The sequence below is a fragment of the Orycteropus afer genome, unplaced genomic scaffold (genome assembly GCF_000298275.1).
Source record: "Orycteropus afer afer isolate SDZICR_OR568_19922 unplaced genomic scaffold, OryAfe1.0 scaffold00461, whole genome shotgun sequence".
Classification (NCBI taxonomy): domain Eukaryota; kingdom Metazoa; phylum Chordata; class Mammalia; order Tubulidentata; family Orycteropodidae; genus Orycteropus; species Orycteropus afer.
The window spans coordinates 265,551-277,617 of record NW_006922048.1 but is presented as its reverse complement, the minus strand read 5'-3'; the positions used below and the strand labels follow the sequence as shown (position 1 = coordinate 277,617).

General features: G+C 44.7%; 1 protein-coding gene across 1 annotated transcript in view; it reads left to right on the top strand.

Annotated features, from left to right (window-relative positions):
* Window positions 1-12,067, top strand: part of VAV1 (vav guanine nucleotide exchange factor 1) — a 110,857-nt gene that overhangs the window by 90,242 nt on the left and 8,548 nt on the right. Inside the window, exons 23-25 of the mRNA XM_007954437.2 lie at window positions 4,072-4,188; window positions 5,642-5,729; window positions 10,526-10,640. Coding sequence (XP_007952628.1) covers window positions 4,072-4,188; window positions 5,642-5,729; window positions 10,526-10,640 — 320 coding nt within the window. The remainder of the gene's footprint in view (window positions 1-4,071; window positions 4,189-5,641; window positions 5,730-10,525; window positions 10,641-12,067) is intronic.

The following is a 12,067-nucleotide window of genomic DNA, read 5'->3' as shown; positions in this document are numbered from 1 at the left end:
CCCCAAGCATTGTCTTCTGGGTCTAGCCCTGGGTTGGGTGGTGCTGGGGGGCAGACAGGGGAGAGTTACTGACTTGGGTAATTACAGTCCCAGGTCAAAATGGCTGCAGTGATGGTTATGGTGATGAGGATGAATGTGGTGGTGAGGGTAATGGCCCCTTCTCCACTTTTGTGAGCACCTGCTGCATACAGAGGATGGAGGTTTAGAGTATGGTTTCTGTAGCCCACTGACCTGGGTTCAAAGCCTGATTCCAACATTTCCCAGCTGTGTGACCTTGGGCCAGTAACTTTACCTCTCTGTGCTTCAGTCTTCCTCACTGGAAACTAGGTTAATGCCAGCATCTATTCATAGGGTTGTTGTGAGGTTTACATGATGTACTTATTACTCGTGAGGTGCTTAGTCCGTTGCCTGGTATACAGTCAGTACTCTGTACAGCACTGGCTGTTGTATGACCACATCTAACCAACCCTAATATGTCTGTTTTTTCTCCTTCACATTTTAACATCTCTGACACTGGGGGTGGTCTTATAATCAATGACGTCTCAGCCTTCTTCTCAATTTTGTTGTTGTTGTTGGCTGCTATTGACTCTGACTCATGGCGACCCCATGTGACAGAGCAGAACTGCCCCGTAGAGTTTCCTAGGCTGTAATCTTTATGGGAGCAGATCACCAGGGCTTTTCTCCTGTGGAGTTGCTGGATGAGTTTGAACCACTAACCTTTTGCTTAGCAGCCCAGCACTCAACCACTGCATTACCAAGCCTCCTTTTTTCTTTCTTAGTGCATTTATAATCATTGGTACCTTAGATGGATGCAGTATGGTATCATTTTTTTATGATTGTGTATATCCTTGGGTGGCACAAATAGTTTTTACTTGACTAAGGACCTAAAGGCTGGCTATTTGAACCCGCCCAGTGGTACTGAGGAAGAAAGACCTGGTAATCCACTTCCATAGACATTAAAGCCAAGAAAACCTGATGGAACACAGTTCTACTCAGTAACATATGAGGTCACCATGGATTGGAATCAACCCCACGGAAACAAGTTTTTTTTTTTTTTTTTTTTTTTTTTAATTATTGCTTTAATGAAGGGCATTTAGTCTTTTTTTTTTTTTTTAATTGTGATTTGGGTGAAAGTCTACAGAGCAAATTCATTTTCCATACAGCAGCTCACATACACTTTGTCAATGAGGACATTTAGTCTTGACAACAACCATGTAAGTAGATGCTATTTTTGGGAGCTCTGGTAGCGTAGTGCCTAAGGCATTTGACTGCTAACCAGAAGGCTGGCGGTTCAAACCCACCGACCACTCCTCAGAAGGAAGATGGGGCAATCTACTTTCATAGAGATACCACCTTGGAAACCCAAGGAGGGGTCACTATGAGTCAGATCCGACTCGACGGCACATCATAACAACAACAACAACATTCTTGGTCCATTTTTTACAAAGGAAAAAACTGAGTCTTAGTGGAAGAGACTAAGCCAATGTAACACCGTGAGGAAGTGGTGGAAATGAGATTTGAACTCAAGTCTCCTTGAATCTAAGGCCTGTACTTTACCATTACTGCCAAGTCCTGCGACAGAGCAATCCTCCCACGTTCTGAGTACTGACCATGTACTAGGTGCTTTAATGACATTCTTGTCAGTTGTCAAAAATGTCCCTTTGTGGCAGGTACCCTTATCTTCCCTTTTCCAGAGGAAACAATTGGGGCTGGGAGTGGTAAAATCAGTAGAGCTAGCTAGCGGCAGGATACAAATCATGGTTTCTTTTTCCTTTTGATTTTTTATTTCAATTGTTATAAAATACATAAAACAACTATTTTTCTATGTACAGTTCAGTGACACTGATCACATTCTTCATGTTGTGCAACCATTATTCCTATTCTTTTCTGAATTTTTCCATAAACCATGGAGTAAAGCTGTGCTTGCCAAGATGTGGTCACCAGGGTTGGGGCTGGGTGAGGAGAGTGAGCCATTCACTTTTGGCACAAAATTTACACTGATGTCATCAAGAGAAATAGTACTATAATGCAATAACTAAAACAATCAAAAATGAGGTAAAAAAAGAAAAAAAAAACCTCATGATGAACAAAATTGAAAATACAGACAGGACGCACAGGGTGGGTCCAGGGTGAGATGGGTAAGATGAGTTAGAAAAATATGGAGAGAGAGTCTGTCTTTATGTACAATTTTGACAGTTTGTTCCTCATGGACTTCTTGTATTCATTTCTGTAAACTGAGGTGAAATTCACATAACATAAAATCAGTCATTTAAAAGTGTACAATTCCATGGTACTTAGTGTATCCACCATGTTGTGCAACCATCACCACTATCTAGTGGACTCTAGAACATTCTCATTACCCCAAAAGGAGGTGCCATCCAATTAAGCAGCCACACCCCATTCCCTGCTCCCACCAATCCCCAGGCAACCGCTAATCTACTCGCCATCTCTATGGACCTGCCTGCTCTGGACCTTTCATATAAATGGACACATGACATGTGGCCTTGTGTTTGTCTTCTTTCACTGAAGCATATTATTTCCAGGGGTCATCTGTGTTACACAGTACTTCATCCATATTACAACTCACATCAGCACTCTGTTTGGTTTTATGGTTTATTTTGAATGCATTTTGATTTTTTAAATATTGCATTCAATCTTATTTCTGTTAGAATGGCAAAGATGAAGAGCAAAAATGATGAAAAACAAAATGAACGGAAAACAGCAGGTGTTGGGGAGATTGTGGAGATACTGGAACTCTCATCCAGGTGGGAATGTAAAGTGGTGCAGTCACTGTGGAAAACAGTTTGGCTGTTGTTGTTGTTATGTGCCGTCAAGTCAGACCCGACTCATAGTGAAGCAATGGCCAAATTCCAGAGACCCAGCCTGATGTGAAGAACTTAGCTCTCCACTGCAATCTCTATGTTCAGTCTTGGATGTGACTTACAGAAATCTGATGGCCATTGTGTCTTAGTCTGGATTCTCTAGAGAAGGTATAGAGAAGCAAAACCAGTGATATATAAACATATATACAGAGATTTACTTCAGTAAAATAGCTCACACATTCGTGAGGTTGGCAAGTCCCAAATCCATGGGTCAGGCAGCCGGCTGAAGACCTCTACCCGCTCATGGGGTTGGAGGGGTTGGCAAATGCAAAATCTGCAGGTCAGATGTCAGGCCCCAGAATTCTTCAGGTTTACACCCCAAGAATCTGAGGTCAGATGATGAGAAGAGTGCAGGATTGAGAGAGACTGAGTTTTGCCAGAACATCCATTTATATACCGGAGGCAGAGCCCCTCCACTCCAGGGAAACTCCTCTTTCAACTGATAGACTACTCACATCATAGCACATCATGGAAGATGATTATATCACATTACATTATGGAAGAGCAACCTCTCCGGTGTCTGCTAGACCACTGGGAACCACATCCTGGCCAAGATGACACATAAAATTAACCATGACACACTGACTACTTCTGGCCACTGGCCACTGCTTCCACAGGGTTTACCTCATTGTCTAGGGAATGCTGAGCCCAGGCAATCATCAGCTTAAAAAATGTTTGAGTCTATTGAAGAATCTTGACCAACAGGGGGAAAATGAAGAAAAGAATTTAAAATTCTCTTGGAATTCAGACTGTTGGGAGTCATGGAGGCTGGATGAATCCTTGAAACTGTTGCTCTGAGATAATCTTGAAACCAAAAATATCTCCTGAAGTCTTCTTAAAACTAAAAAGTAGTTTAGCTTAACTAGTAAAGGTGGCCTAAGTTGAGCATTGTCCTCATTTAAGGTCTATATGGAATCAAATTGACAACTGAAACTCAAGAGATTACATAGGAAATGGAGAGGGCAGTGAGTTTATTAATGAGGAACAGCTCAGAAAAAGAGAGTGAGAGTGGTTGCACAACTAGAAGAACCCCATTGTCATGGGGTTGTTGAATCAGTGTTTCGTCTGCTGCCTACATTTTCAACAGCAGCAACACAAGGAGAATAACTTTAACAAATGCCTGAGTGGGCAATATGGGGCCCCAGGGGTAGGAGCTAAGCCAACTTCTCCCCTTGGTGTGTCTTGACAGGTATGCTGGCCCCATGGAGCGTGCCGGGGCTGAGAACATTCTCACCAACCGCTCTGATGGAACCTTCTTGGTGCGGCAGAGGGTGAAGGACGCGGCAGAATTTGCCATCAGCATTAAGTAACTTTTCCCTCCCTGACCCGCCTCCCCTTCTGACCTGGGTCCTATAGGTGCCTGGGAAGAAGCAAAGGGGAAGCTCCAGTCTCTATAAGCATTTGCAATAATGGCAGTCACTGTTTGCTGACCCCTCCTGGGTTCTGGGGGCTTTTATTTCATTCCTTATTCCTTTTAATGGACCCAACAGACCCAAGAGAAAGAGATCCAATCCTCTGCAGGCCCAGTAAGGCTTGTCATACACCCTAGGAAGAGCAGAAACAATTTGGACCCAAGTCTCTCAGGCTTTGGCTCCCAGGCCCCTTCTGTGTATTGAGTGCTGGTTCTCACTCATGGTGAATTGTTTCCTTGTGGGTTGTTTGATTTTATGTTGTGATCTAATTGGGAATCTTTTACCTTTGGGAATCTTATGCTACCTGTGTCTCTGGAGTGATTTTGCATTTGCTTCTGTTGAGATCACCAAGTCTACCCACTTTTTATTTTTACTTACTGATTTATTTTAAAGTGAAAGCATTTATTGAAAGCACAAGAACATTCGAATGGGGAATTGTAGACTTCCAACATGTCTCCACATGAATCCCTCTACCCACTTTTTAGATCATTTTCTTAGCTTGCCAGATTACACAGGCAGTTTACATTCAAGCTCCAAGCCTGTGTGAGTGCGGGTCCGAGGTCATGGATTCTCGAAGGTAGTGTCCTCTGTTTTGGTTTTGAGATAGACGAGCTTTCTTACTGTCCCCTCTGAGCAGGTGGGTAGAATTGCCCAGCTCCTCTCTTTCCCTGAGGCTGTAATACATTCACAATCCAGCTCCATGTGGTAGGGGCGGGTCTGTGTGCCAGCTCTCTACCATATGTGGTACCAGTAACTCATCTCATGTTTCCATGTGGCCGTCAAGACATTAGCTCCTTGGTTACCAAGATTAGCAAACCCTTTAGGGTTACCTGAGCATCAATTCATGCTTGTTCCTTGGTTTCTTCAGTTACATCTTCATTTTTGGCCCTTACTTTTTTTGAGAGCTCAGCATTTTTAGGGGTTCTGTAGCACAAGGATTTATTTTGGTTATTTAGTCCACCATATTGGCAGGAAGGGGTGTCTCCTCCTACAGCCTTTCTAACGTGTGGTCCACCATATTGGTGGCTGTGGAGCTCTCTTCCTGTGTATTCTGGACCATTGCCTTCTTTACAAGGTCCTACTGACTTCTTACCAACCCTGTGACTCAGGAAGACGATCCCTGTTGCACAGAGGATGAGAACAAGATGTAGAGTAGCAAAGGCCTCAAGGTGGGAAGCCTGTTGGGGTAGTGAGGGCAATGCTTCAGCCTTTGGGTTTCCTGTAGGAGCCGAGATTGCTTCTTCCATGACTGGGGCTGTGGCTTGACACTGAGACTTGGTGCAAGATGGGCCTGGGACCCCAGACTCAAACTCCACTAACCATCTGGCTCTCTGTCTCTGGTTTCAGGTATAATGTCGAAGTCAAGCACATTAAAATCATGACATCAGAAGGGCTGTATCGGATCACAGAGAAGAAGGCTTTCCGGGGGCTTGTGGTAAGGGCCAAGCTCCCCTGACACATAGCTCCTGGGGTCCAGGTAGGACCTCCCTGGAGCTCCATCTTAGGAACCTCTTTCCCACAATCAGAGGGGCCCCTCTAAGGTCACAATGGAGCAGTTGTCCTTAAACTCTTTCCTTGAATGAGCAACACTAAAATGGTAATGTTGTTGTTGTTGTTATGTGCTGTCCAGTCGGCCCCGACTCATAGCGACCCCTCCTTGGGTTTCCGAGGCAGTATCACTACAGAAGTAGATTGCTCAACCTTCCTTCTGAGGAGTGGCTGGTGGGTTTGAACCACCAGACTTCTGGTTAGCAGTCAAGTGCTTTAGGCACTATGCTACCAGAGCTCCTAAAATGGTAATACTAATGAATAAAAGCAGTGCATCTACAGAGCATTTAGTGAGGATCAGACATGCTATAGGTCGGACTGATCTTACCCTCTGAATTCCATTTCACAGATGAGGAAAACTGAGGTTTCGCCCCATCCAGTGTCACAGAATAGCAGAGTCTGTGTTCTGCTGGACTTTAAGGCTTAGCTCTTCCTGATCTGTCTAATGACCATGTCACTGAGAACTGAGATGCCTTTTGAGTGTATTTGCTTCTGTGTGGTGTCCTGTAATTTTTGCCCATCTTTTAGACATATAGGGTTGCTATGAGTTGGAATCAACTTGATGGCAATGGATGTATTTTTTAGACATTTTAAACCTAAGGTCTAAGTCAAAGCAAGGGAGTCCCTGGGTAGTGCAAATGGTTAAGCACTGGGCTAGTAACCAAAACATTGGCAGTTTGAACCCTTCCAGAGGTGCCTCAGAAGAAAGGGCTAGCAGTCTGCTTCTGAAAGGTCGTAGCCATTGAAAACCCTGTGGAGCGTTGTTCCATCCTGAAATACATGGGGCCACCATGTGTTATGATCAACTGCATGAGAACTGTTTTGGTTTGGTTTGGCCTAAGGCAGAGCGGCTTCTTATCCACAGTCTGGATCCTTAAGGGATTGAGTCCTCCAAAAGCATATCTAGAAAGTTCTGCATATTTACATTTTTTTTTGGGGGGGAATGTCTTATATTTCACTTGATCCTCAAAGGGATCCTTGACCCCCTGAAAGATTGTTGTTGTTGTTGTTATGTGCCGTCGAGTCGGCCCCTGAAAGATTAGGGACTGTTAATTAATCCCATAAATCCTTTTCTCCTTCAAACTTTATTTTGAAAATTGGTCTTCAAATGTTTAATTTTTGAAATATTTCAGAAAAGTTGCTGGGATTGTGTAAGCCTTTACTTAGATTTACTAATTGTTAATTTTCTGCTTCTTTCTCTCACTCCACACACACACATATGCAAATGCACACACTAGTTTTTAACTATTTAAGAGTAAGTTGTCAATATCATGAACCTTCATCCTTAATTATGTCAGCATGAATATCCTAACAGCAAAGACATTCTGTCACCTCATCACAGTATTATTAGTACAGTCAGGAAGAGTGGTTTTTTTTTTTTTTTTAATAATTTATTTCATTTATTTTTGTCGTCGAAACTGTACACAGCAGAACATAGAGCAACTTAACAATTTCTAGATGTACAATTCAGTGACACCGGTTACATGCTTGAAGTTGTGCAACCGTTTTCACCCTCCTTTTCTGAAATGTTCTGTTCTGGTTCCCTAGTGCCACTCTGACAGGAAACATACCACAAATGGGATGGCCTTAATAAACAGGAGGCTTTAAGTCCAAGTTCAAAGTGCTAAGTTCTAGGGGCTGGGTGAAAGCCCCTCAACCTTGGGGTCCAGCTCTGCCTCCTGCTCCCGGCCCACTGGAGCTAGAGGCTTTTCTTCACTCAGACAGCTGCTGGCTGCTGAGGCTGAGAAGCCCCAAGGTTAACAAGTAAAAAGGCACAGTCCCGATGTTACCAATCCACACGGCAGGCCATTAACTTAGGTCCATTGTAAGTCCCAAGGTCAGCAGAGCATAGCAGGCTGCTGAGCAATGACATGACTACATGCAGGGTCCAAGCGTGCCATAGGCTAGAGGCCATTCTCAATGCTTCTCCTTAAATACAGGACGCAGACCACATCCCAAAGGCAGCTACTCGTGGAACTGATTGCCAGTCTCATCATGGGGAATAACTAACACCAGCTGCCCAGCCATTCAACCAGGCCCAGCCAAGTTGACACACAAATATAACTACCACAATTCCACCACTTGTCAACTTGGCCTCTGTACAGATTTTCAATGGGTGGTATCTGTACAGGTCTCTCTCACTGGGTGTCTCCAGTCCCCTAGTTCCTCTAAGTGGTGACCTCACCCCTTGGCCTGGCGGGCCCTGTTCCTCCCCCTCTTGGGCATGGCAGCCCCACCCCATCACTCTAGGCCAGCGGCTATGGCTCCATCCCACTGGCTCACAAGAACGAGCAGCCCCACACTCCAGAACCAAGTTGGTGAAGGCCTGGCTCTGAAACTTAGGGGACTGTGGTCATTCCACCCCCAAAGGCCATGGTCTTACCCTTTCAGGCTGGGGCAGCTCTGCTTCCATTTCCTTGGTCTCTCCGCTTCTGCCGATTAATGCCCGAGGGCAACCCACTCTGCCAGGAATCTTGTTGCCCCAAAGGACATTTAGCTTTCTTGCTCTGTGGGCTTGCCAACCTGCTACTCCATTTCAAGCCAGTCTCTTCTGCCAATTAACGCCTGAAGGCAACCCACTCCACTAGGAAGTCTCCTACCCAAAGGCATCAAGCTTTCTCCTTGGGCTGGTAAGGCTGTTGCTGTCTCAGCCGGTTCTCTCGGCTCTGCTCCTTCTGTCTGTCATGCCGTATGCTGGGGTCTCTCTGCCAGGGTCTCGGGTCAAGGACTCACTCCACTCCTGTTTCCACATTTTAGGTATCTGTCAGAGCAGCACCCCACTCTCTCAGTACCAAATTCTGTTTTGGTTCCCTAGTGCTGCTCTGACAAGAATATACAACAAATGGAATGGCCTTAACAAACAGGAGTTTATTCTTACAATTTGGAGGCTTTAAGTCCAAGTTCAAAGTGCCAGGCTCTAGGGGCTGGGTGAAAGCTCCTCAACGCTGGGGTCCAGCTCTGCCTCCTGCTCCTCCTTTCAATGGATTGGCTGCTCAAAACATATTCATCTGATCCCATCATGGGAATAATCACATCACAGCTGCTTAAACCACATAGAATTGTGGTCCAGCCAAGTTGACACACAAATATAACTACCACATGTTCCTCCCTCATTAACTCAGTGCCCCCAAAATTTCATGTCTGACCTTTGAGTTGCTCTTGTCAGTTTGACCTCATATAGACAGTTCTTCAAAAGAGCATGATATTCAAGAAAGACATCGTTCTTTATAATTAATCAAACTATTTGGTTTAAGGAAGACTCCAGGAGATATTTTTGGTTTAAGGTTTAAAATTCATCTTAGGATAATCATTTTGGGGTTTCACCCATTCTTAGTGACTCTAGAAAGTCTGGATTTCATGCATATTTGGAATTCTGTTCTGCACTTCTTCCCCTTTTGATCAAGATTCTTCTATTGAATCTTTGATCAAAAAATACACATTCAGGAAGTTTGACATTGATGCAAAACTATTATATAATATACAGTCCATATCCCAAACTTCCCAATTGTCCCAATTATGTCCTTTATTGTTGCCCCTCCCAACCTAATCAGGGATCACACATTGTGTTTAAGTTTTGTTTCTTTTCCTTAGCCTCCTTTAGTTTACAATAGTACCCCAGTCCTTTTTTTTTTTTTTTTTTTTTTTCCTTGTCTTCCATGATGCTGACAGTTTTGAAGTCTGGAATTCCAAAACGTAAGACATTTTGTTTTATTTTGACTCACCTGATTGTTTACTCACTATTGGGATCAGGTTAAGTATTTGTGGAAGAAATGTTTCTAAGGGCAGCAAAGCTGGGACCTGAACTCACGTCAGTCTTTCTACAGAGGCCTGCTCGTAGCTTCGATGCTGCTCTGCCTCCTCTGGGTTCGAATGCAGGGGCTGCCTCTTTTCAGCTATGGGACCCTGGACAAGGGGCCTGTGCTTCAGTTTCTTCTTTTGTAAGATGAGAGAATCATGAGTGGATTCAGTTGTCAGATTCATTAGGAGATTCTGATGGTGTGTGGTGTGCACGCTGGCCAGAACTTTGGTGGTTGTTGGCTGGCGTTGAGTCGGCCCCTGACTTATGGCGCCCCATGCACAGGAGAACGCAACGCAGCCAGTCCCGTGCCAGCCCCACGGTCAGACCATGTGATCCAGGGGTTCTCACTGGGTGATTTTCAGAGGTTGATCACTGGGCCTTTCTTCCTAGTCTGTCTTAGTCTGGACATTCCATCGAAACCTGTTCAGCATCCCAGCAACACTCAAGCTTCCACTGAGCCAGGTGGTGGCTGCATAGTCGGTGCGTCATAAACAGCATTTAAATCACTTATTATTGATTTTCAAAATAAGGTACCTGATGCCCGCCTGGGAGTTGAATTTAGTGAACTAGGAATTCAGTAAATCAATTAGTTGGTAAATTTCTCATAAACAGAATTGACTATTAGAAGAACTGGTTTTAGGCATATGGTCTCTTCCCCATAAAATGGTCCTGGCTGATCAGAAAAGGAGTAAGCTCCTCATCATGGGGAGCATTCAAAGAGTCACTTACAAGAGAGGCCAGAGAAAGACTTACTCCACATGAGGAGTTAAATATATGGAGTCTCCTCCCACCTCTGGCCCCTGTCCCATAACCTGGCCCGCTGGGATAGCCTAGGCCCGGCAGACCTGGGCACATTGGCATCTGACATGCCATTCCTCTTCCAGGAGCTGGTGGAGTTCTACCAGCAGAACTCCCTGAAGGACTGCTTCAAGTCGCTTGATACCACCTTACAGTTCCCCTTCAAGGAGCCCGAGAGGAGAGCCATCAGCAAACCACCAGGTAGGAGGCCCAGCCCACCCCCTTCTGACTGTGGAGGGAAAGTGAAGCCAAACCTGTGCAACAGCAGGGCACTCCCCTCCGACTCCTGGCCCTGTGCGTTCAAGGAATTTGTGTATTCATTTCCTTGTTGGCAGGTAGAACAAAAGTTTCCTTTCTAGTTGGGAAGAACGCTTGGAGTGAGAACACTAGGGACCAAAAGGGGGCTCCCCCTGAACATCCCAAACACATATATATGACATACGTATATGTTGTTGTTATCAGATGCTGTCAAGTTGTTTCCAACTCACAGCGACTCTGCATAGAGCAGAACGAAACACTGCCTGGTCCTGTGCAATCCTGACAGTGGCTGCCATGCTCGAGCACAGGGTGGCAGCCACTGAGTCAACCGATCTTGTTGAGGGTCTTCCCCTTTTTTGCTGACCCTCTATTTTACCAAGTCTCTTAGTCTGTCTTAGTCTAGAAGCTCCACCAAAACCTGTCTACCATGTGTGATCCGGATGGTATTTGAAATACCAGTGGCATAGCTTCCAACATCACAGCCACACACAAGCCACCAGAGTATGACAAACTGATAGGTGAGCAGTGGCTATAATATATAGAGAATATATACACATATAAAATATGCAGGTTATTATATATATATGAAGATATATATGTTTGGGAGCTGGTGGCGTAGTGCTGAAGGCATTTGACTGCTAACCAGAAGGCTGGCGGTTCAAACCCACCAGCCACTCCTCAGAAGAAAGGTTGGGCAATCTACTTTTGTAGTGATACTGCCTTGGAAACCCAAGGAGGGGTCTCTATGAGTCGGACCCAACTCGACAGCAGTGAGTGAGTGAGTGATGTGTCTATAGAAAATATAATCATCACTGTTAGGTGTGCTGAGTCAGTTTTGACTCGTATCAACCCTACATACAATAGAACCAAACGCTGACTGCTTGGTCCTGTGTCAGCCTCACAGTCATTGCCATGCTTGAACCTATCATCACAGCCACTGTGTCAATTCATGTTGTGAGGGTCTTCCCCTTTTTTCACTGACCCTCTACTTTACCTAGTATGATATCCTTCTCCAGAGACTGGTCCCTTCTGACCACATGACCAAAGTAGGAGAGACAGAATCTGGCCATTCTCACTTCTAAGGAGCATGCCAGCTGTATTTCCTTCAGACCGATTTGTTCTCCTAGTAGTCCATGGTGCATTCAATATTCTTCACCAACACAATTCAAAAGCATCAATTCTTTTGCGGTCTTCCTTATTCATTGTCCACCTCTCACATGTGTATGAGGTGATTGAAAACACCATGGCGTAGGTCAGGTGCACCGTCGTCTTCAAAGTGACATCTTTGCTCTTTAATAAAGACATCTTTATTAAATTAGTTAATATGACTGTTATTCAAATTTATGCCCCAACCACCAAAGCCACAGATG